Source organism: Lissotriton vulgaris, chromosome 5 (assembly GCF_964263255.1).
Source record: "Lissotriton vulgaris chromosome 5, aLisVul1.2, whole genome shotgun sequence".
Classification (NCBI taxonomy): Eukaryota; Metazoa; Chordata; class Amphibia; order Caudata; family Salamandridae; genus Lissotriton; species Lissotriton vulgaris.
Window position 1 is genome coordinate 1,506,967,520 of NC_141693.1, and position 26,072 is coordinate 1,506,993,591.

The 26,072-nt window shown below is 44.7% G+C and overlaps 1 protein-coding gene across 3 annotated transcripts in view; it reads right to left on the bottom strand.

Moving 5' to 3' along the window:
- Positions 1-26,072, bottom strand: part of FOXP4 (forkhead box P4) — a 305,849-nt gene that overhangs the window by 22,491 nt on the left and 257,286 nt on the right. For all 3 annotated transcript variants that reach the window (XM_086923539.1, XM_086923540.1, XM_086923537.1), the window contains exons 12-13: positions 17,920-17,996; positions 7,669-7,770 (exon numbers count right to left, since the gene is read on the bottom strand). In XM_086923539.1, the coding sequence (XP_086779665.1) occupies positions 7,669-7,770; positions 17,920-17,996 (179 nt within the window). The remainder of the gene's footprint in view (positions 1-7,668; positions 7,771-17,919; positions 17,997-26,072) is intronic.

Here is a 26,072-nt window from a genome sequence, read left to right on the forward strand (position 1 = left end):
ACCAATAATTACCATTTGACTTTGACAACACCAATGAGAAAGCCCATTTGCACATCACTCCCTGTAGGTTCAATATCAATATAAATACTTGCAAATCCAGAAAAAGACACCTGCATGCACCTATTTCAGCAGTAGATTAATTACTACGAATTATTATCACAGTGTATGTGTGCAAATCATGTTTCACCGTACAAACTACACATGTAAACATGCTATATAATTTAAAATCTTACCACCTTAAAATATAAAAAGGAAGTTTTGATAAACGTGTTGCAGCAATCATTAGTAAAATCAGTGCGTATTTTATATAAGCCATTCATTCCTTGGTTTGGAAGGGCCGCACCATTACTCTCCAGTAGGCCCCTTGTCTTGTAGGTGAAGGATGCCTGCCTGAAAAGGCCAGGGCCCGGTGTGCATATCACCCCATCGAAGGTGCAATATTGCCCACCATGAATGAATCACTTGTATTTCATGACATCACATCACGCTATGAAAATGAGTGTGCCTTCTATCCCTGAAACATTATAAAGGCGTGTTACTTTGGAGGAGAGATGTTGTGATCTTTTGGGCTTTCTTGGGAGACGGATTCTGTCAGTCTATTTTGCAAATGTATTTAGATAGTTATAATTACGTTGATTAGTTTGATTTATTAATTAATATTTTTGCTCTTTGTAATGATACAATTTTTAACAAATCCACAACGTTCTTAACTTTAAAATCTTGCCATGTGCACGTTTTATTAATAGCGTTGGACTTAGTCAATGAGAGACTCCGATTATCTCATTCCCGCCTAATGTCCCTTTAATCTCTTCATTTAAGTGTCAATACAGTGGCAGGCAGACCATGTTTCACTGTAGACATGCTGCATTTCGCCCAAGTCTCCTCGAAGCATTGTTATTGGAGGCACAAACGCTGTGGGGGCTCAGAGACATTTTTTGTTAACTATTTAATTATGACGTGTTGAGCCACTAAATTCTGCCGGTTTGTTAAGCCAGGTGAGCCTGGAGAGGGAAGGAAATTAAGTTTTTTTTATATTCATGTTTCTGATGGCTCGCCTGGCTTGAGAAAAAGAATAATTTTAGGAGAGGCACAATACCTAAATGACCGCAATAAAAAAACAATTGCAAAAGGAAGGGGTCTCAAAGCCCCAAGAGAGGATTCGTTTTAAATTACAGCACTCAAAATGCCTGGAAAGTGCAACTTGATTTCAGATGGGCATGTTCTATCTGTGTTTAATCTTCTGTGTCTGTGGAAACATATGCACAATATGCCATATGCAATCCTGGAATCAAATCCTGGCCTCCCAACTTGAACATATTGTGTGATCTACAGTCCATCGCTTTACTTCGCTATGTATCATTTTCCTTAACCATCCAGTTTTAGAGCACATTGAACCATTTCAGTGCAGGATCTGTGCTTTACAAACACCTCTGCTGTACATGGTTATATAAAATCATTTTTCTTTACATTTAATAACAATATAAGCTATAAAGAGAGAGAAAATACAGTGATATTTTGTGTAATTTGTGGCACTACCAATAGGGCATGCGGACTTCTTGAATGTTTTGTTTAAACATATAACTTTCAATAAATGTCCCTCCATTCAGTGATATACCCAAATGTACTTTATTGTGACACAGAGAAATGTTGAAAAGATTGTATTAGAGTTTCTAGTCATTATCATATTTGTTGCTTGATTTACCTGTTCTGACGCCTTGGCTCATGATTTTGCTCTTGATGACAAGACAGACCTCTAGCTCAGCTTACATCTCCCCGCCCCCCCCCTCTTCCCTTGCACCCTCGCAGCAGCCCTGTGAGACACTGGCGAGTGAGAAGGACAGCAGTGCCATCGGAGCCAGAGTAGGGATGGAGAGGTGAAAGTGACCTAGAAGGCAGCAGAGAGCGCTGCCAATAGAGAGATTCCATAGGAATGGACAGACATCCGGGCATAGGGACAGACAGAGCAGATGGACAAGCAATGATGTGGAAGGTCGCTGTCAGCTACAGGAGCGATGGCCACACAACATTGCCCTAGAAGACATCCAAGAAATAGAAAGGCATCCTGACCAGGGATATGTGTATTCAGCAGCAGTGCCTTCAAACACCATGTAAATTAATCAACATTGCCAAGATGCAGACAACATGGTCAAACATGAGTGCCTTGGGAGGTAGCAGTGGGGATAGAGAGACAGACATCAGTTTCTGAGAGGCCACTGATAGATGGCATCTTTCGTGACCTGAGGGGTAGGCAACAGATGGGCAGATACCAACGTGTCCTCGGAGGCATGGGAGGGATACAGATACAAGGGTCCTCAGACAGCAGTGCTCACTGCACAGGGTACTTGAGGCAGTCAGACACACGTGCAAGGCATCACTGCACTAAGAGGCACCAGAGAGAGCCGGGCTCTGACAGGCACTGGAGAAATGGACCGACAGCCGTGCAAAGAGAGAGGACAGGCAGCAGGAGTGCCTGTGAGTCACTGGAAAGAAGAACACCGGAGAGAGGACGGACGGACAGACAGTCGTGCAAGGAGAGAGAACAGGCAGCAGGAGTGCCTGTGAGTCACTGGAAAGAAGAACACCGGAGAGAGGACGGACGGACAGACAGTCGTGCAGGGAGAGAGGACATGCAGCAGTAGTGCCCTGTGAGTCACTGGAAAGAAGAACACCGGAGAGAGGACGGACGGACAGACAGTCGTGCAGGGAGAGAGGACAGGCAGCAGGAGTGCCTGTGAGTCACTGGAAAGAAGAACCCTTGGTATAGTGAAACACCAGAGAGGACGGACAGACAGACAGCCGTGCCCTCGGAATCACTAGAGAGAAGGGCAGACAGACAGCAGTGCCCTGGGGCACACTGGAGAAAAGGACAGACAGGCAGCCATGCCCGAGGGGGCCACAATTCTTCCTCCTTTTCACACCGCGGTTTGATGCTGCCCCGATTTCATTACCAATTTTAATTTGCCTCTAATTAAACGCTGTGTATTTTTCCGACTGGCTCGCTAATCCAGGAGGGAGGCCGGGGGATGGCGAGGAATCTCTCTGAGCTATAATTACAAAGAGCGTAATCACACCGGCCGCCGCCTTTGAATACATTTCCCTGCATTACGGCGCGCGGGCTCCTGCTATGCAAATGAGAATGACCCCAATTTCAGAGAGATGGCCTCTGGGGGCTCTTTCCATTCCGAGCCTGGCTCCGTGATGAGAGACTAATTCGTTACGCTAAAACATTAACAGCAATTTATAAGGTCAAATGAGGGCCACAAAAAAACAAAACAAAAAAACTCACCAGTCAACAAAGAGGTGTTGTGTTGTCAGACCATCTAGCAGACCCAACCACCTACGTCCCCTTCCTGACAGGCACCCCATTATATGACGTAACACAATGATGCCAGGGGGCAGAAGGGCAGGGTGACCGGACCTGTCCTGGGGGAAAGCTGAAGCAAAAGCATGGGTATAACGTCAGGGTCAGACTGGCCTATAGGGCAATCAGGCAGTGTCTGACGCTCTGGTTTAACAGATCAGTGTTGGGGCAGTTTTTTTTCTTGCAGTTTTTGGGCCTGTTTTATGGGCAAGTGAGCAGTTTTAACTGATTGCCCTGATATTACCACAAACATTGCGTGCAGCAAACACAAAGGCATACAGTCTTCCATACCTTTCAAAATAACCACACAGCGTGTCTCTACACGTTCAAAACTGGCCTGATTGACACATGTGGGCCATTTTATTAGCTATCATATGAACTAATGGGGCCACTTTTATTTTGATGACCAGGCATATTTTTTTTTTTCCCCAGTCCGACCGTGGGATACCGTTAAATGCCACAAAATATGAACACAAATATTACGACGGATCTACATAAAAACTGAAAGTGTGGTACACAGTCCATTATGAGGAATGCTGCTGTCCTTCTTGTTGGAACCCAAAGGAGATAGGTCTATGAAAACGTGGTTAAGGCTAGACCCTTATTAAGCATACAACATGAAAATTGCCTCAACCACTCTTACTTGAACGTAAAAACGTTTTTAGGTTAGAAAAATATTTATTACATCCCAACCAGGCATGCCTATTCAATGCCAATTATTTTTAAATCATAGAAATATATTTTAACATCAATAGACAGAAAAATAAGGACTATACCTTCTGCAGCTTTGGTGAAATAGAGCATTATCAATAAACAACATTAGGCTTGGCCAGTTCAGATATTATCAATTTTGAGTCATTCAGTTGTTCTCTATTCGCATTCTTTTGATTTTTTCATACATTGATTCTATTTGTATGTGATATTTGTTTATTGTTATGTATTAATTTCTTTGTAGGATGTTGGATATTTAAATATCATTTTGACACTGTTTGATTCTATGTGTATCAAACCATTTGTATATAAATTGAATGTATAGTCCTTACTTCTGTCTATTGATGTTAAAATATGTTTCTAAGATTTAAAAATAATTGGCATTGAATAGGCATGCCTGGTTGGGATGTAATAAATATTTTTCTAACCTAAAAACGTTTTTTCGTTCAAGTAAGAGTGGTTGAGGCAAATTTCATGTTGTATGCTGTCCTTCTTGTAGCACAGTTAATTAATTACATGATGTTGGTAATTTCCAATTAGCACCAATAACTAAGGAATCCTTAAGCTGGACAGTGTTACTCGCCCTTGGCAAGGAATCTTATATGAGCCAACTGGGGGGGTGGATCTTTTTCCAAAATGAGCTAAAGTGGTCTCCCTAGGGGTGGAAATGAAGGTCAATCCACCCCCCAAGAACGCCACATACATCAAGGGGCAAGTTCCACTAGACTCCTTTGTGGTACACACTACTCGCAAACGTCCCTCCACCCAGGCCACAGGTGATGCCTCTCCTCCTGACAAGAGGAGTAAAAGAATAATGTGGCAGGCAAGAGGGTTGGAGTAGCAGCTGCTACTTGCTTGCCATTTGCCAGTTCAGTAGCTCCCCTTTCCAGATATCAAAGAGCAAAATTTGAGGAGATGGAGGATCTCCTCAAACATCTCCCTGAGCAATACCGCAAAATGGGGGCGGAAATCATGTCGAAAGGTAAAGTCTTTTTCAATGCGAATAAATGCTGCACATTGGATGAGCCACAATACCTCTAGAGACATTAACACAAGCATCAACTTGAGCCACAACGCAGGTAAAATCTACAGCACTACATCTTATGAACAGATGTTTACAGGGTAAGTACCATTTTCTATTCATAGCATTTGTGAATGTAGATACAGATGCTTAGCATAGATTGAATAGCGGTCTCCTCCCAGACGTGGTAGCTAGCTTGTCATCTGATCCGTTGGGCTGCAAGCTTGCTGGTCTTTGTGCCAGGATAAGCCACAATGGTACTGAAGCCTCCTTTTCATGGGTGCTGTAGACTGAAGATCTTCTTCGCCAGAGATGTCTTTTCACTGCATGGTATGTGCCCAACTGCCCACAGAAGCTTCCATCGACATGGAAGGGTTTCTTGGATCTGAATGCTAGGCCTGCTGAGCAACTTACATCACTGTGGTCAGGCGACAAGCAGAGATTGTAGACCTGGTGGTGATTGTTCTACGGGTACTTCGCGCAGCTTAAAGTACAGTAATGGAATGGGGATCGTTCCAGAACCCGTGGTCATTCTCTGAGAGGACTCCACGTGAAGAAGAGTCTTCTGCCCCTGACTGTGGCTCTGAAGCCAGGCCTGATGTGGTTGTACCAGCTAGGAACAATTTATAAAGCGATAGATGCAGAGGGAACACGTTGACACATGAAGCCCACTCAGTGCACTTCTGAACCAGATAGTAGAAAAAAAACAATTTAACTTGGAGTCGGTGCCCATGCGCAATGTACATTTAGAGGAGTCAAACTGCATCTAAGAACTTCCTTTGAGAAAAGACAACTGGCAGACACCCGATCCCAACACTAGATGGCAGGAGTGTGCTAAGCATGTGTGTAACTATAGATCAATACACGTGTGTGTGTATGTATATGTATATATACATATATATATATATATACTTTGCAGGCTAGTTTCTCCGTCAGCTCCCCCTCACTTGCGACCGGGAGCTGCTAAAGCGGGTGACGGACACCACGCTGGTCACCTACAGACCAAAGCTATAGAGGTACGCAGCACTCACAGGGACAAGTCCAAAATTGTTTTATTTAGACAAACACACTCGTAGACGCGTTTCGGCAACCGCCTTTGTCAGTTAGAGCTAAGAATTTCCTTTGAGAAAAGACAACTGGCAGACACCCGATCCCAACACTAGATGGCAGGAGTGTGCTAAGCATGTGTGTAACTATAGATCAATACACGTGTGTGTGTATGTATATGTATATATACATATATTTATATATATACACACACAAACTCACATATATTCATATACATAAATCTCAGGTTTCAACAAGCTATATTTGAATCTTACGTCGTACGTATGTGTGTATAAATCTGTATATGAGTATTTACATAGATATACAATTCTAAACACATACATACAAAGCCAGATTTCAACATTGTAAGCAAAACGTTGCTTTGCAGTGAAAGATGGTGAACAAATTAATGTGTGTGGCAAGGTGAAGTGTCTGTTTTCATTTCAGTGCTGCCTTCTGGAACTTCCAATAGCTTTGGTAGTGAGGCCCATGGAAGCTGGGGATGGCGGGGAGACAGAAAGGCAGGACAGACAAAGCTAGGGCACAGGTCTCATCTGGCCTCCCTTTAGAGACATCAGAGCACATCTGCAACCAGGAGACCATCAGATTGGAGGCAAAGAAGTCCACAAACATACTGATTCATATTAGTAGCATGTGTTAGCTGCACTTTTTTAGCGTATTCTTCACTTTCACCCTGGCGTTCCGGTGTCTTTAGCCGAGTTCACACATTACCAATGGTGTATAAAAAGCCCAAAAAAGGGATCCCCCACTCGTTGGTCTGACAGACCCCTTGGGAAAGCGATATGGGAAAACGCCCAGAGAAGCTATGAATGCGCGCCATAAGAAGGGTTAAGGGTTCACTCCCCCCGCCCGTGGAGTTTTATATAGTACGAACTTGACCTGATGGTATCAGAGCGCTTTACATGAGCACCAATTGCATTACAGATGGACACATTCATTTTTTAATAAGGTACGGCTAGATTAAGTGATTTGCTCAAATTCACATGATGATGAGCGTCCCTGCTGAGACTCGCACCAGGTTCCCCAGCTTCGAAGTCGACCGCTCTAGCCATAAGGCCACATCCTCTTGAAGACAAAGAGAATCACATTCCGTCTCCTCACCCACGCACACAAAGCCCTCTACGACCTAGGACCAGAATGCCTCAACACACGACTATCCTTCTACACACCCACCCGCCAACTACGATCATCCAATCAAGCCCTCGCAGCAATTCCGCGCATCCATAGATCCACCATGGGAGGAAGATCCTTCTCCTACTTAGCAGCCAAGACTTGGAACTCTCTCCCTGCTCACCTTCGTCTTACACAGAACCACCTCTCATTCAGAAAACTAAAAACCTGGCTTTTCGATAAGTAATGCACCGATCATCTCCTCAAGCGCCTTGAGACTCTCTGGGTGAGTAGTGCGCTATACAAATACCTGAACTTGAACTTGAACTTGAAGGTGTTTTACAGATCATGGAGTCATGCTGTTGTCAGAGCAGCAGATAAAGGTGAACCAACTCACCTTCCAGGTTGCAGTGTTCCGCCGGAAATATGCAAACATGCGCGTGAACCAGTTGTAGATCTCATTCAGGGTTAGCTGTCGGTCCGGTGTTTCCAGAATGGCCTGTGTGGATTAAAAATGAGAAATCAAATCACCTTCAGTGCACTAGGAAACCCGGATGTCCACAGTTCATGGGGTAGCCACTATCAAAATCTAGCTATTCACAACGCAAAATGTCACTCATTTACCCACAACATATGAGGAATTCTATTGAACTCAAATTCATAAGGCAATCCAGTTACCAACAGCAGAATAAAAATCCATTTACTCAACAATGCTGAAGAAAGCATTTATTTACCTTCAACGCATACAAAATTTCACCTTATGTAATGTACAAACCGATTAAGAGCCTCATGCACCTGCAATGTATGAGTTGTTTACACATAATGCACAAGGTAAAAATGCAATTTGATTAGTTTGTGGTTTAATACAATTATAGATTTGTAAGCTGTACATATTGCTATCATCTAGCACGTGGATACTCACAAACGTTTTTCCAGGGGCCAAAAAGTTTGGTCTGTGGTGTAACTAAGGGCCACACTGATGCCAGCAGAGTGGTAATTGGAGGAGCTGAGGTGTAGAGGTGGCGATGTAAGGTGTGTGAATGGGAAGAAAAACATTTACATCTAGGAATCTGTTTTATGTCACTTTTCCTCCTTTTTTTTCAATGTCACATACACAAGGACATTGAAATACATGATTTCAGGATGCACGCTGTGCTCAATTTAATACATTATAATGGTGCCCATGTATAGTAGCACCCAGGCCATCCAAAGGGTGTACATAACCTACTCGCCTCTTAGGTCACTATTGGCATTGTGGTGCGGATGGGATGATGCATGAATGATTCTAAATTCATGTTTGAAAACTATCACTTAAAAAAAATACTTCTGAATGAACTTTTATAATCTAAGATGAAACGGTTGTGCGTGACAATGGAGTATATTACTTACCCTGTAAGCATCTATGCGTAGCGTGTAGTGTTGCAGATTCACATGCTATGCACATTCCTGCCATCAAGTTTTGTGTTGAGCCTGGTCTCTGAAAGTTGTTTTCTATAGTAAAGTTTATGGTCAGCGTTCTATCTCCTCCTCGCATTATTGTGCATGTTCAATGGCTCCTCTGTTAGATTGCAAGGTTTTTCCCTGCCATATGGGAAGTGAGGATTTTGTCTGCTAAGTTAGATTTTGCTGCTGAACATGCTGAAAGTTCTGTGTATTTCAGTCACCATCTAATATTTGGCGGGAGGGTGCATGTGAATGTGCAGCACTACTTGATGCGAATAGATGCTTACAGGGTAAGTAACATACTCATTCATATTAGTAGCATGTGTTAGCTGCAGATACACATGTTATGCATAAACTATAAATCAGTACTCCTCTCGTGGTGGCTTTAGGCAGATGGTACATTTGCTTGAAAAAATGTGCGTAGAACTATTTATCCCGCCTGAGCCTTGTCTGACTTGCACATCTATAAAATAGTGCTTGGTAAAAGTGTGTGGGTTTGTACATGTTGCCACTTTACAAATGTCTGTTAGTGGGACATTTCCCAAAAATGTCATTGATGCTGCCTTTTTTCATGTTGAATGAAGTCTTGGCATTGTAGTTAGTGTTCGTTTTGCTTTGATGTAGCAAATTTGTATACATTTTACTATATATCTAGCGATTCCAGCTTTTGAGATTGGATTGCCTTTTCGTGGACTCGAAAAAGCTACAAATAGTTGCTGTGTTTTCATGAAGGTTTTGTTCTTTCCACATAGTACATGAGGGCATGTTTTATATCTAGTGTTTGTAATGCTCTTTCTCCAACCAATTCTAGTTTTGGAAAGAGAACAGGTAAATCCAATGTTTGTTTTAAATGGAAAGGTGATATGACCTTTGGTAGAATCTTTGGGTTTGTGCATCGACAAACCTTGTCTTGGGATACCTAAAACTAAGGTTCCTCAATAGTCAGTGCATGTATTTCGCTGACTCTTCATAGCGATGTAATGGCCACAAGGAATGCCACTTTCCATGTTAAGAACTGTATTTTGTATTTGTGAATTGTTTCAAATGGTGTGGACATTAGTCTTGTTAACTCAATGTTCAGGTTTCACGTTGGTACAGGAGTTGTACACGGTGGAATGACTCTTAAGTCCCTCCATGAACGCCTTTATGACAGGTATCCAGAAAAGTGTTTTCAGTTTCGTAGGTATGCTGTGATTGCTGCCAAATGAAGACGTACAGATGTGTATGCTAAATGTGCTTTTTGCAGATGTAACAAGTAACATACCAGTTGTTGTTCAGATGGTGAGGAAGCGTTTACGTTATTGAAATGTAATTGTAACTTAAGTGAAAACTAGATATGGGGAAAGATGTTTGACAAAATTAAAAACATTCACGTTAGAGCAACAGATAGGATGGGATTCGAAATAGAAATTGGATTACAAATAAGGCGCTAGAACGTTCTGAAACTACTGTGAGGAAAAGTGACACAATATAGGCTATGGGTAGGACTGAGGGGATAGGTTTAGGCATGGGGAAGCACAAAGTTAGGCGTAAGGAAAAGGGTTGAGATTAGGATTGGTGATGGGGTTACATAGATGCTTAGGGTCTGGAGTTATGGCCAAGAATAAACTGTAGTTAAGGATTACATTTAGGTGTAGGTTTAGGGATCTCAGTGGTTAAAAGTAGCTGTTAGGAGACCACAATGTAATTATAGTTAATATTTTTTATTTCTTATTTAATATTTTTCTTCGTCACTTTTTTCTTAACTTTTGGCATTTTATATTTTAGAGTACACATGTTCTCACATACGGTTTCACTTTTTGACCATTCAATCTAGATTCAAATCAAGATGCATGGTCTAATTTCAATGGCCATTTGAGAATGACTAGAAAACAAATACATGTTTTGGTCCTGTAAGAACAGAATGCCATTTGGTGATCTCTTCTTGTGGATGTATGTAGACAATGTGTGTTTTCACTTATTTTCTTGGAACCACAATGATTTATGTGTGTTTTACATTTAAAAACGTGTTTAATAAACACTTGATGTTCCATCCCGTGGAGTCACAGCAGGTGCTGCGCTAGCCAAATTTTAAAAACTGCATAAAAACAACCCTGCCTTTAAAACAGAAAAAAAGCCCTCAGAGATTGAAGGCGGAGTCTGCTGAGACCCCAACCAAGCTATGGAAACAATAGGCACATCATGTGAATCCATAAAACATTTGTGCTGAAAAAACCTGGGTACTAACAATGTAAGAGGAAGCTCAGTTACACCAATGCACAAGAACATTCTGTGTGTGTATATATCCACTTGGATGCTGACATTTGACTTTTCCCATTATACATGACGAGTTCACCTTGTCATTAGCATCCAAGTGGAGTACAAGAAATCACGTTTTTGCAATGCACAAGGTCTTTCAGGTAACCATCATCGAAAGATCTTAGCACAATAAACAAGAGCACCAATAACTACCTACTCATAAGTAAGAAAAGCTTTACTTATGTGTAATCACTGTTTGCCACTTGTGTTCCAAAACTCACATTCTCTGCATTTCTAGTGCTTGGCTTTGAATATTAAACTTTTTTTTTTAAACTAATGGTAGGTTTCGATTTTGAGAATCGCACGTCATCATGTAGCCAAAGCCCACACCGCATTAGAATACAGGCTCCACCCAAGAATATTGTATTTTCATCCCAACAGAATATGCGTTGTGCTTGTGTCAACATCCCACAAAGTCCTCTCCAGTCTGGCTGAAGTCCAGTCGCCACTGGACCACCAGTCACACGTTGTTACAGTCACAATCCAATTATTCCTGGTTCGATAACTTCTCTTTTGAGGGTCCCAGCAACTCTCCAACATCACTCCGGGCTCAGCGATCTCGAATGCAGCTCTGTGTGTCGGGTCTTGGTCCAGGGTGCTGAGAGGCAGCAGTGGTAGCGACGTGAAGAGTTTGGGCTACCAACTTCCCCGAAGAAACTACTTTAGTTGTTGTGTCCCTGTGCTGCGGACAAGAGGCCAGTTAGCTGGCTCTTGGTGTTCTCTTGGCTTGACTGGGCTCTGGGGACAGCTTCTCCTTGAACAGTATACAACATGTACAGTCTCCCTCTTCGCTATACACCAGGTGCAGTCCTCGTTGGTACAGCCTTCCTTTGCTGGATGCTCGGTGCAGCAGGGCAGTCCTTCATCGATCTTTCTTCCGAGTTGGTTGGGATCTAGGGTCTGGCGTCTGGGTTCCCTCTTTATGCTTGGAAAGTGCCCTCAAGGCAGGATGCAGTTGGTAGCCAATAGACTACCAGGTTCCCTCCTTCTTGGTGGCCACTTCCTATACAGGGTGGCACTGGCCGGATGGCAGGATGCACCATTCTGCTCACACCCAAGAAGGTGAGGCCCCTCCCCCGGTTTACAGACTTCCCTAGCCCACCCACGGGGTGTGGCTACCTCAGGGCTACACACCTCTGGGGGAAACAGTTTGGAAGCTGGGTTCCCCTCTCTGCTTCCAGTGCCAGCCTGCCTACTTCAACAATTGGGCAGACCTCCCCCTGGTGCTACACATCTGCCCTTCAAAGTTGGCTTCACCTTTGAAGTCTGCCTTTTGGGGCTAACACCCAAGTGGCTTCCTGCAGGAGGGAGGTGACACCTCCCTTGCCTGCAATTCCTCATTGTTCTCCTCCTGGGAGCCGTTAGCACGTCTCTCTAAGATGGCAGAAAACTGTCTTGTAGAGCAGGCTCCATGTGTGCCCGGGAAGGCACGGGACTTTTAAAGGTAACAAAGTGGCAGCTTTGCTAAAGTTGCACACTGCAGCAAGTTACATTATTTTCGACTTGAGATACCAGTCAGGCTTAATGTAACAAGTTGTTTGATACTTTGGAGTACCCACTTTGGTTGCACTGTCCAGAAGTTAACACAGTTGATGAGACAGTGTGTACCGCTGCAATCGTAAAAGGCGCAACCAAGCCTTTTGACAGTAAAACTATAGTTTTGCATGTCTTACTGTCAGGACATGTGAAGCACACATCCTACCTGTGTCGTATGTTGCACTTTGCCTTTAGGGCTAGGTAGGCCCTAAAGGACTTACACACATGTCCTGGGGAAGTGATGGCTTTGCCATTGCTTTTAACGGCAAAGTCGGACTAGCAGTGCACAACTGCTCTATCAGTTTGCAATGGCGGACTGTGGGATTCGTTTTACTAGGGGGACCTCCAGGGTGACACAATCAGTGCTGCAAGTCCTGGGGTACCCCTATAACATATAGGTACTATGGTACCATTCACTAGGGACTTACAGGTAAGTTACCCATTTCCAGTTGGGTAATTAGCCATTTCCAGTTGGGTACAGCTAATTCGACATACACTTTAGGGTCAGGCATTGGCACTGAAGTCTGGTTAACAGCCTTAGTGCTTTCCCAGAGTGATAAACCAGCACCATCAGTCAAAAACGGGGATGACCATACAAAAAGAGGAATTGCCTTACAATGGTGAACCCTAACTGATGAAGCTAGGGCATTGTTTTTTTGTGGATGACCTTTCCTTTTTACCAGCCAATCTTCTAGTCAAGGGTAAACCTAAATTTGCAAGCGGTGGAGATGGGTCACTATCACAGCAAGGCATTTAGTAAAAACTGTTGGTGCTGATTTAATTCTGAAAGATAACACTGAACTGATAATGCTTTGCATCTACATTAAAGCAAAAGTATTGGCGAGGACTCAGGAGCACTGGGGTATGTAAATTACCCCCTTGCAGGAGCAGTACATAAAAAAGCAACGGCGCATCATTAAAAGAGCCCTGAACTGTTTTTGTATTATATATTTTATCTTATAAGTCCATTATTTTGATTATTTTGTTAAAAAGACTGACATTGTTGTGTATAGAAAAAATCAGTCATAGTGGGTGCAAAGAAAACAACGCAATGCCCAGTGAGTAGTTTGCAATGCCAAAAAAGAATTTGCACATTTTTGTGTCATAAAAAATTATGACACAAAAATCATTCAAAAATAGTGCATTTCTCCCATATAAACTGCATACATACTCCTATATAGGCTTTTGGGGAGATCGGGCAAATAGTATATCAGCATTTCGTCAAAAGGAAATCAATTTGACGAGCCACTTGTGTACAGAAAAGTGTTTCAGCTCGGCAGAGTAAATCAATATGCCATCATCAGGACACAATCACATGTGGGGCATCCGAAATGGAAGCTGACTGGAGAAAAAACAATTGAAGATGTCTTTTTTTATAATCAAAAGATGTAGTGCCCAATAAAATGCTCTATGCTACAGTGAAGAGGAATTAAAAAAAACGTATGAGGTTTGGCCAATGAGTTGAGCAAATGAAAGAGTTAAGACAACCAAATTGTAGGCCAAAAATGTGTCATTTCTAAATGACTTTATCTGTACATATGCTCTCTTGAGTTTGCACATTTGTCATTAGGCACTGCTACATTCGCTTTGCACCTATGAAGTTGTATGAATACATGATTGTATTGCGATTTAAATATTCTCTTGTGGCTCCTTGTTTCGTATACATTTCAGTGCGTTTACGATAATCAGCATCATAGTAATTGAAGGGAGTTATAATTCAAACATACAATAAATATCTGTCAATTACTCAGGTCCCTCTTCTTACTGTTTTCCCCTGTCCTAATAAGTTGCCTTCTTACAAGAGCGGTATCACTTCCAGTAATGCTGTCATCTTGAACTGACTAGTTTGCAGGAAGGTATTGTAGACCTATAGGGAAGAAGAGTGTCGTCCATAACTGGTATTGGAAAGTACATGAGGACACTCTCTGACCTCTTTAAGGTAACGCGCCTCCTCTGTTGTGCCCTTGCTGAGAAGGGTAAGGAATATCTTTCAGCAACATTGGACTATATTCCCAGTTGATTTTGCGGAGGTATATTTGATGGCAGAGGCCTGTACTCCACGCTGTGCAGCAGTGTATCCATTTGTAAGTAGTTACTCTATGGTCCTTAAGCCTTTCACCAAACAGCACTGAGGCACTGTTGGGTGCAGTGGAAGCTCGCCGTGAGTGGGAGTCTCTACCGTAACCTGAACTGTTTCTCCAAAAGCCTCCTCTCTGGAAGGAGTGTCTTTTTTTAGGTTTGTTGTTGTTGCGCTCAATATTGAAAAGAGTGCGTGTCTTGGAAATCCTGCCTTCTGGGACTCGCTATGTTTGTTGCTAGTGTTAGAATGTTGTTGATGTTGAAGGACACCCAAGGGCTTGGCTGTTTGGTGTCCTTTGAAACTTTTCAAGGGCTTAACAGACATGCAGACTGGTCAAATGCATACCACTGACTAGTAGATCCAAAAGGTGTGGAACACAGACATGTGGAGCCAGGTGAGGTGATGTAAAACGATGCTGGTGTTGATTTGGCGGCATGGTCTATCTGCTGGATCCAGAGCGCTGCACAGGCCCACATGGGAAATTATTTTGCCTTCAGTGACAATTTTGTCCCTTTTCTATATTTTTTCTGGAAGTTAGTTGCTGGATGAAACCCTCTATTTCTTCCGATTGAAAATGGTAATCCCAATTGAGGAGTATCTGGGAGTCTGCAGCGCGCTGAGAGGCTGCAACCCCAACTGTATCAGGTCATTTGCTTTCTTACTCTGAGCGGTGGTCCAACAGTGGCACCTTGATTAATGACTATGTTTTGAGTTGTGTGATCCTCCTAAGAAGCGAAGGCACATTACCTCGGATGGAAAGAGTAGCCTGATGCGCAGCTTTATGTCTGCATTCTACTCTAGGTTTTATACCTTGTGTCTTTACTAGACTTTTAACACTTTCTGTAGCGTTTCTTAACACAGTGTTTACCACAGGTAACTACTAGACAGTTCTCTCACATCTTGTCAATGTTTCAATGAGAAAATCCTCCTTCTTTTGTTCAACGGCCATAGTGATGATATGCTGAGAAGCATCCCGCTGGATTACAGCATGCACAGCTGACGTTTGGTCTGGAAGCAACTTATCAATGGGATATTGCTCTACAGATTCGTTATCCAAATAAATAATCTCTCCTCATCGGTATGGTATATTCTGAAACTCATTAGGAAACTGCTGCCTTACATTCCACCCGACACCGCCAAAACCCTGGTTACCTTTCCTAGCTCTATCTAAACTAGATTATGGCAATGCTCTTTATGCAGGGTTACAAAAACAGCTGCTACATAACGCGACTGCCAGGCTGGCTCTGAATATTCCCACGTTTGAACCCGTAGCGCAAAAAATGCAAGGCCTACACTGGCTCACGGTAGGGAAAAGAATCCAGTTTAAATCAGCATGCCTAGCGTACAAATCACTTCACGGTTCAGGCCCTGGATTCCTGAAAAGTAACCGAAAACCTTACGAACCAACTAGGACGTTAAGATCCAGTAGCGCCAAACTCCTGGTTACTTCCAGATTCAAACAGCTTAGGTGGGGGGGGAGAAGCTTCATTGGCAACACAGCAAAAATTTGGAATAAGCTTCCTGCAGATCTGAAAAACAGCCCCTCTGTATGGTCGTTCCGCAAGAACTTGAAAACCTGGCTGTTCTCATCTTAACCAGGTGGTGCACCACTACTACGGTCAGTCAGTCTCTATCTCTTACAGCGCCAAGACGCCCTCGGGCATTCGAGCGTTCTACAAATCACCAAATCAAATCAAATCTAATGATATGGAGTATTTATGCCACCCATTTTCAGAATGAGGGACACGGTCTTCACCTGGTTTCGCCAGATCCTCCTCTTCATGAGTGCATGCAGTGGAATAGGTGACGGTGCAAGTGTCTGAGGAACTGTGGGCTGACTTCTAGTTCATGGCCCAAAGTACAATTAGCGTTGTGATAATATGGGTGCAGCGACCTCAAATGGATTTTGCATTTGGTACCAGTCTCAACAGAAGGTTGTGGACTCTATGATAAAGGACTGGTTAATTTGACCAGCGGGCCTAAACACACAATTCTGAGATTTTGTTCTGGACAGTTTAGGGTTTGATAGAGATGTATTTTTGTATTGAGTGCTACCTCCTATGTTGTTGTCTGTGGTCTCGAGGAATCAGGAATATCGATCTCATTTTTTTTTTTGGGTGGTGTTGATATTTTCAAAGTCGAAAATCAGTCGGTTTCAAAGTTGCACCAGCAAAGGGCATGCCTTCGGCTATGGGCTTTCGATTATCCTTTGGCATCATATTTACTTTTTGGGCCGAATCTCCTTATCTCCCGAGGCAGGCTTTCAGGAGCCCTCAGGTCACCGGAGTCGAGACTTAGAGTATGCTCAATCTTTTTAGTGTGTGGGTTGTGCTACGAGTGACCCTCGTGTAGTGACTGAGCTAAATTTGCTAAGGCTGAGTCTCGGGACCTCTGTGGTACTGGTCTGATGGCATTAACATTTTTTGCATGGGCCCATGATCATCTGAGCAAAATGTTTCTGCCTTTAAATTCGTACTTCTGAAGAACTGCAGGAGTCCTTGGTATCATTGCCTCCGTAGCTACCCAAGTTGGATTTTTCAGGTCACTATCAGTGAAGTTTTCTCAGTACAATCACAATATTTATACTTTTGCAAATAAAGTTGTGATCTCAAAAAAGACACAGTTTACATATCCAGTGCTCATCAGTTTGTGCCGACTTGTTGTTTCAAACTAAAAAGTAGTATTTCCCATTCCCCACCCACCGGAGTCAGTCTCATACCACCTGGAACGAGAATATGAAGTCTTCTATATTTGATGGTTATTCATGCATTGATTTGATTTCTTTTGTAGGTGCAATAGAGTGTGATGCGCTGCAGAGTTGATGATGTTCATCAGTATCATCTTTCTTTGTTGCCATGTATAGAGTACAGTTTTTTCAGAAGTGACACAGTTTCCGAGACACAGCAACACATTTTAGCTCCAAACCAGATTGCAAAAAAATGTATCTAAGGTGGAGTCTGCGTGATGATGTCTTATGGGTTTCAACTACGTGATCATGGGTCATTCTTGAAATCAAGCCAAACTTGAAGTAAACAACTTGTTCTATTCCGAACCCAACACTAGATGGCAAAATAGTGCACAGCATGTAATCTACAACAATCCAAGAGGCAGAAAATAAGTTGCTCCCGATACACGTAGAAAACCAAGATGCAATGTACATGAAAATCCAGCTCTCAGTAATATCTGCCAGTAAGCCAGATATCCACCCAGTACTTCCCAAAACAAGACCAACATCTCTTTAGGAAAAGAAACAGGAAAATACAAAGTAAAACAGACAGCACAGCTTCTCACCTGACGGATGAGAGAGGCATAGGTGAAGGGTGGCCGGACATCAGCATTTTTATAAAACTCGTGATTCTGTGCAAGTTCTGAAAATAAGAGCAAGGGACAGATGGAAAGCGTGAGCAATATACTATGAAACGCTGGCTCTCTTAATGATTGATTTGCTTTTCAATTAGGAAACCCCCTATAGTCGTTCTCCCACCAGTGAGGGCACCTGATATACACATTTACAAAACTTGACATATGATTGTTGGGCCCCACTTGGTCTGTCCTGGATCAATCAGCAGTTAATGAGCCTTATTTGAAAAAACAATGAAATTTGGGACATAAATATGTTACATTCCAGTTAGATGGCCTGTTTTTCAAACAGTCAACGCTTACTGTAGGCGATGTTAGAGGGTTAGAATGATTTACTAAATAACACTAACTCAACCTCCAGCCTGTTCCATTACCTCTAAAAGATATAGGTTTTTCTTTCCAAGTAGGTAAAATCCTCAAGTAATCCTCAGCTTTACCACCAGGAACACAGAATGCACCATTATGTTTAGTTTGCCATTATATGACTTCCCTCTGCTGTGGTTTCTTGGTGGCTTGAGCTCAAGTTGGGGCAACTCAGTGTGTCTAAACCTAGTTGACAAAGCTTTCGACTCAACTCAAACGAGGGACTTACCCAAGCTCTGGAAGGAAATTCACAAAAAAAGTCTTAGTGTCCAGTTAAATTGACTGACTGGGCTCTGGTATTCGGGGATTCCAGTGGATTGAGCACCCAAAAGGATGCGTGTGAGGGGGTTCGTGAGGAAGATTGGGGAACCTGCTGGAGGCTCAACTGGTCCTAATTATTAAAGGAAAACTATGTGCTAGGTGTTGAGCGCACTCACACTGCTAACCCCTGGGAGTACCAAAATGTATAGGCATTAATCTCTGTAAATGTTTCTTGTTTCATCATCTGGAGCCACAGACCAACAGTAATCCCTGGGCAATCAGGTGAGTGAAGAAAACAAGTTACTTACCTGTAACTTTGGTTCCCCAGTATAGGTAACTTTCATAGATTCCAATGCTTTTGTATCATTCCCCGTCGTCGGAATGGGAGTCTCGGTAACAAAAATAACATAGCAGTAGGTACAAAAGAGAAAGAAAAAGGCCTAGGCCTCATTCCCTTCTGTAGCATATCCGCCTCTTTTTGTAAAAGAGACCAAACTAAGCATCAGCCAATCAGAAGAACCTCACCCCATAGAACTCTCCTGAAGGAACCTCAGAACCTCAGATTTTCGTAGCCGTAGTGTAACAGTAACCACAGCTGCTGAAGGCTGAGCTTTCCTCGGGGTGGAGGGTGGGCGCATGGGAATGTATGAAAGATACCAATACAGGGGAACCAAAGTTACACGTAAGTAACTTGTTTTCTTGCCCCAGTATTGGAACTTTCATAGATTCCCATGCTTTTGTATCAGAGTAGCTAGCAGTAAGCAAGAAAGCACATTTTGTGGCATAAATATATAAATATCTCAGTATGCATACTTTCATAAGAGAATAAGCATATACACATTGGAAAAGCCATTTGTACTAACAAGAGATACAAAATGTGCGGAAAAAGGAAGGAGGGATAGTAAGGAAAGCTCACCAATCAGTGGAAGAGGTTCCTCAGGACTGCCTGGGCCACAGCCGTGTCCTCCTGAGTCAAGGATTCCAAGCATTAATGCTTCGTAAAGGTATGTACGCTGCTCCAGGTCGCAGCTCTGCAAATGTCTCTGATGTGTACTCCCACGAAGAGAGCTGTAGATGAAGCAACGGATCTTGTGGAGTGTGCTCTGATCCTTCTATGCAGCGGTTTGCCGATATTGAGTGGCAATATATAATGGCACTGGAGATCCATCTTGCAATACTTTACTTTGAAAGAGGAAGGCCCTTGCGTGGACCACCAAAAGCAATGAATAATTGTGAAAACTTGCGAAACCCTTTGGTGCGATCCAAATAAAATTTCAAGCATCGCTGCACATCCAGAGAATGGAGTGATCTCTCTGCTGATGTGGAAGGGTGAGGAAAGAATGATTTGAGAATCACAGGTTCATTTAGGTGAAAGTCTGAAGGCACTTTAGGTATGAACTTCGGATTAGTTCTTAAAATCAAGGTTTTTTTCTTGAACTGAAGAAAAGGTTCCCATATTGTGAGAGCCTGCAATTCCATAATGCGTCTCGCCGATGTGAGAGCAAGAAGGAGAGCCAATTTCCACGAAAGAAATTTCATGTCCGCCCGATGAATTGGTTCAAAGGGATCTTTCATGAGCTGTTGGAGAACCAAATTCAAATGCCAAGTGGGAGGCGGAGGCCTCACCGGTGGAAAAACTCAGAATAAGCCCTTGAGCACTGCTTGATTATTCTTGAAGACCATAGAGAAGGTCCAGATGCAGACCGCCTGTAGAGAGAGATCGCTGCTAAGTGAACTTTTATGTATGAATGAGCCAATCCTGTTTTAGGCAAGGACAAGAGATAAGGTAGAAGTTGATGAGGCTGAGAAGAGAAAGGGTTCAGACTTTCTTTCCTGCACCAAATGCAAAATATCTTCCATTTTAAACGGTAAGTTTTAGTCGTAGAAGGAGCTCTAGCTTGAGACAAAACCTCTCTTATTTCATTTGAGATGGGAAGGTTCATGAATTCTCGCTGCTCAGGAGCCATGCCGTCAGGTGCAAGGATTATGGATCCGGATGCCAAATCCGCCCGCGGGACATCGTGAGAAGATCCGGAATCGTCCGCAATGGAAGAGGAGGGACGAGAGACAATAGGTGAAGGTCCGTGAACCAGAACTGTCTCGGCCAAGCAGGGACTATTAAAATTATCTTGCACAGTTCAGCCATTATCTTCCTGAGAAGCCGTGGGATCAACGGAATGGGGGAAAGGCGTACACAAATGCTTTCGACCAAGCTATTAAAAGTGCATTCTCCAATGACCCTCGATGGTGAAGCTTGCTTGCGTAAAACCGGCATTTCTTGTTGATCGGAGTGGCAAATAGATCTATCGAAGACTTGCCCCATCGTTGAAAAATCTCCTCCAAAACCACCTGATTCCGTTCCCATTCGTGGGTGACAGACGACATCCTGCTGAGTCTGTCCGACTTTTCGTTTAGAACACCTGGCAGATGTTCTGCCTGTAGCGATATCTTGTGAAGAATAGCCCATTCCCAAACCTTCTGGGCCTCTCGAGACAACGGCAGAGATCTGGTACCCCCTTCCTTGTTTATGTAATGCCTGGCCGTGGTGTTGTCCGTCCGGACGAGAACCGCCGACCCCTGCAATCGCGGAAGAAACGCCTGCAGGGTTTGCCTGATAGACCTTAGTTCTAGGAGGTTGACTTGAAGAAGACGGTGCTGGGGCAACCAATGCCCGCTGACCTGAAGATACTGAAGCACCGCTTCCCAGCCGTCCAGTGAGGCATCTGTTGTTACTACTTGCGGAGCTGGATTGCTTACGAAGTATAGACCTTGGGAAAGGTTTCCTTGCTTCGTCCACCACAAGGCTGCTCTTTTCCTTGCAACAGTAATCATCACTTTGTCGTCGAATGAGCCTTGAATCTGCTTCCATTGTCTGTCTAGTTGCAGAGCCATGGATTGTAGTTTTGCTGGTCTTTCTAGGGATGGAAAAGCTTTGTTGAGATTTGTGGCCAAGGTGGCTCAGAGGAAACGAGCTGTTCTGGACGGAATCAGAGATGATTTTCCCTTGTTGAGAGTAAGACCCAAATTCTGAAATAGGTTTGTACAAGCGTTGACAGCTTCCATCGCAGCTTCCCTGGCCCGGGCCTTCAGCAACCAGTCGTCCAGGTAAGCGAAGACTTGAAAAATGTTTCTCCTTAAGAATGCCGCCACCGGAGCCAGCACCTTGGTAAAGATCCTTGATGCAGAGCTAAGTCCGAAGGGCAGAACCCTGAATTGAAAGTGGCTCCTAGCTACTGTAAACCGTAGAAACCTCCTGTGAGCTGGGTGAATGGGCATGTGAAAATACGCATCTTCGAGATCGAGCTTGGCCATGAAATCCCCTGGATTGATGAGACGCAATATGTCCTGAAGCGAGACCATCCAAAAGGATTGAGAAATGAGATAGGTGTTGAGCTCCCTGAGGTCTAAAATAGGGTGCCATTTCTCTGGAGTCTTCTTTACCAGGAAGAACCTGGAATAGAATCCTTCCCCTCTTTGAGAGAAGGGGACCAGGTCCACAGCTCCCTTTAAGAGCATCTGATGAACTTCGAGCTGCAAGAGACGCAGATGTTTTGATGGAATGGCAGCAGGGGGCTTGGATGGTGGATTTGTGTGAACTCCAAAGTATGGCCCTTTCGAATGATGTTGAGTACCCAACGGTCCGATGTTATCTGCGACCAGTTGTGGAGGTATTGAGATACCCTGCCTCCTACAGATGTTGTTGTGGAGGTGGGTACAGTAGGTAGAGCCAGAATGCCGCTATTGCCTCTAGGACGCATCACGTCCTTGGCGGTTCTGCTTTCCTCATGCATTCGATCTAGAGAAAGACGAGGCTGTGCCTTGTCTTTGATGATAGGGCTGACGGTATGATTGCGATGTCGATCCATAAGAAGAGTACCATTGCTGTTGGTATGAGCCTCTATATGTGTTGGTACTTCTCCTTCTGGCACCTCTAAAAGGAGCTTTCCGGTATTGAAGCGTACCAAGAGACCTAGCAGTCTCTGTATCCTTCTTTATTTCTTGGAGAGTATCATCTATGTGTTTACCGAACAATTCCTCTTCATCGAAAGGGAGGTCCAAGATCTTATTCTGGACCTCCGGCCTGAACCACGTCGCTCTGACCCATCCTTGGCGGCGAAGAACGGCTGCACCCGCTAGTGAACGAAAAGCTGTAGTGGCAATGTCTATGGCACAATCTATCACTTCAGCCGATGTTGCTACCCCTTCTAGCAGTATTTTACTGGCTTCACCCTTTGCCTCCTGGGGAAGCGAATCCAAGTAAGGTGAAAGGTCACACCATAACTGGCGTACATATCTGCCCAGTATCGCCAAAGCATTTGCCGCCCGGACCAGGAGACTAGCCATTGAATAGAATCTTTTCCCAGTGTTATCGAATCGTCTGCCCTCCTTATCAGGAGGAGTGGTAAGGGGTGCCGAAGGGTTGCAGGACTTCCTCTGTGCCGCCTGCGATATCACAGAGTCCGGTTTTGGGTGTCCAGTCAAGGATGCCAGACCATCCTCAGGTGCCTTATACTTCTTTTCCAGGCGTGGCAAGACCGGAACAACAGTTGCTCGTCGTCGTCGCTGCTGTCGTCGATATCCCGCCGACATTCTCGTTGACGTCGCTGTCACCATTGTCAACGATCCTGTTGACGTCCCCTGTACCGTCGACGAGCCCGTCGACTGTACCACTTTAGATACCTTGGATTTCGATGCCTTCGTCGACGGAGCCTTCTGTAGTGTCGTCGACGACTTGGAGCTTTTCTCTGACTTCTCAGATGACAGAGAAGATGGTTTCTTGAAAGCTGTAGCAGCCTTCAACACTCCTGAAGGCGTAGATGGTCCTTCCTTCTCCTTTGCACCGTGATGAGGAGATTTTACAGCCCATTGAACCGGAGGATGTCAGAGGTGGAAATGCTCATAAACTGTTTAATGATCCTTAGGGAAAACAGAATAGAGGGTGATGTGTCAGTCCTTCCGAATCTCGAGATTCCAGCCAGATGTGCCCTGACTGAAGAATATTTGAGATCACTCTTTGCCAAACTTAAAAAATATGGAAGGATCTGAGAAAGCTTTATTTGAAGTAGATAACTACTATTACTCCTGCACCAGACACAGAAACCCTTCCATTTAGCATTGTACTTCTTGTTAGTTGTTAAAGCTTCAGCCTGCGCCAGAATTTGTTTGCACTCCTGCAATAGATCCAAAGGGCCTAATTCTAGGTGCCAGTTACCATGCTGTCAAGTTCAGAGACTAGGGATTGTGATGGAGAATCTCTCTGTTATGTCTGGACAATATCCTTGCATAAATCTTCGAAGGAATGGCTGGACATGCTGCCACTGCAGTAGCTCCATGTACCAGTACTGGCAAGGCCACGCCAGAGCAAGGAGGATCGGAAAGCAATGGTCTATGTTCGCCTTCTTCAACACCCTAAGGATCAGGGGGAAAGTAGGAAAGGCGTAGGCAAAAACATTGGACCAACTGATCGAAAGAGCATTGCCCATCGTCCCTGGATGCTAAAACCTGTTTGGAAAGCACAGCATTTCCTGATGTACGGAGAAGCAAACAGATTGATTGTAAGGTGCCCCACTGACTGGAAATGTTATCTACCCGTTTCTGTTCTAGTTACCGCTTGTGACAATATGACAATTGCCCACTGAGTGAATCCGGGTGATCGTTCTGGCAGCCTGGCAGATATTCCACTAATGTCTATCCTGTGTGAAATGGTTCAGTTCCACAGAAGCTGAACTTCAATCAATCAATCAATCAAGGAATTTGTAGAGCGCACTGCATACCCGTGAGGGTCTCAAGGCGCTGGGGGGGTAGCTGCTACTGATCGAAGAGCCAGGTCTTGAGAAGTCTTCTGAAGGTCAGCAGGCCTTGGGTCTGTCGTAGGTTGGTGGGGAGAGTGTTCCAGGTGTTGGCGGCGAGGTGTGAGAAAGATCTGCTGCCGGCGGTCGTTTTCCGGATGCGTGGGACCGTGGCGAGGGCGAGGCTGGCTAAGCGGAGGCTGCGGGTGGGGGTGTAGAAGCTGAGTCGTCCATTGAGGTATGCTGGTCTGGTGTTGTGTAGGGATTTGTGTGCATGGATGAGGAGTTTGAAGGTTATCCTCTTGTTGAAGGGGAGCCAGTGTAGGTCTCTCAGGTGGGGGGTGATGTGGTTGCGTCGGGGGATGTCGAGGACCAGTCGTGCCGAGGCATTCTGGCTGCGTTGCAACTGTCTCAGGAGCTTGGTTGTTGTTCCTGTGTAGAGGGCGTTTCAGTCGTTCAGCCTGCTAGTGACGAGGGCCTGGGTGACGGTTTTTCTCGTTTCGGAGGGGATCCACTTAAAGATCCTGCGGAGCATTCGGAGGGTGTTGAAGCAGGATGTGGTGACGGCGTTGACCTGCTTGGTCATGGAGAGGGTGGATTCGAGGATGACCTCCAGGTTGCGTGCGTGGTCGGTGGGTGTTGGGGCTGTTCCCAGCGAGGTAGGTCACCAAGAGTCGTCCCAGGCTGAGGGGGTGGAGCCAAGGATGAGGACCTCCGTCCTGTCAGAATTCAGCTTCAGCCTGCTGTCCTTCATCCATTCGGCGACGGCCTTCATTCCCCTGTGGAGGTTGGCTTTGGCGGTGAGAGGGTCTTCGGTGAGGGAGATAATCAGCTGGGTGTCGTCGGCATAGGAGATGATGTTGAGGCTGTACTGACGAGCGACGTGGGCGAGTGGAGTCATGTAGATATTGAACAGCGTTGGGCTGAGAGAGGATCCTTGAGGTACGCCGCAGATGATCTCGGTGGTTTTGGAGCGGAAGGGTGGGAGGCTCTGGGTTCTGCCGGAGAGGAAGTATGTGGTCCAGGCCAGGGCCTCCTCTTGGATTCCGGCGTCGTGGAGGCGTGCTGTTAGGGTGCGGTGGCAGATCGTGTCGAAGACGGCTGAAAGGTCCAGAAGGATGAGGTCGGCTGTTTCTCCTTTGTCCATCAGGGTCCAGATGTCGTCGATGAGGGCTGTTTCGGTGCTGTGGTTGCTGCGGAAGCCGGACTGGGATGGGTCCAGGATGTTGTTGTCTTTGAGGTATCGGGTCAGTTGTCTGTTGACAATTTTCTCTGTGACTGTCACCGGGAACGGGAGCAGGGAGATGGGCCAGAAATTCTTGAGGTCCTTGGGGTCCGCCTTGGGTTTCTTCCGTAAAGCGTTGATCTCGGCGTGCTTCCAGCTTTCCGGGAAGGTTGCTGTCTTGAAGGAGATGTTGATCGTTTTCCAGGGGTGGGGTGCGATGGCTGTGCTGGCTTTGTTGAAGACGTGGTGTGGGCATGGGTCAGACGGAGATCCGGAGTGGATGGAGTTCATGGCCTTGATGGTGTCTTCGTCGCTGACGTTGGACCAGGCGGTCAGGCGTCTGGTGTGGATGGTGGTCGTAGGGGTGGTGGGCTTGGCGGTGGATGTGGGGGTCGTGGCGTCGAAGCTGTTGTGGATGTCGGCGATCTTGCGGTGGATGAAGGTGG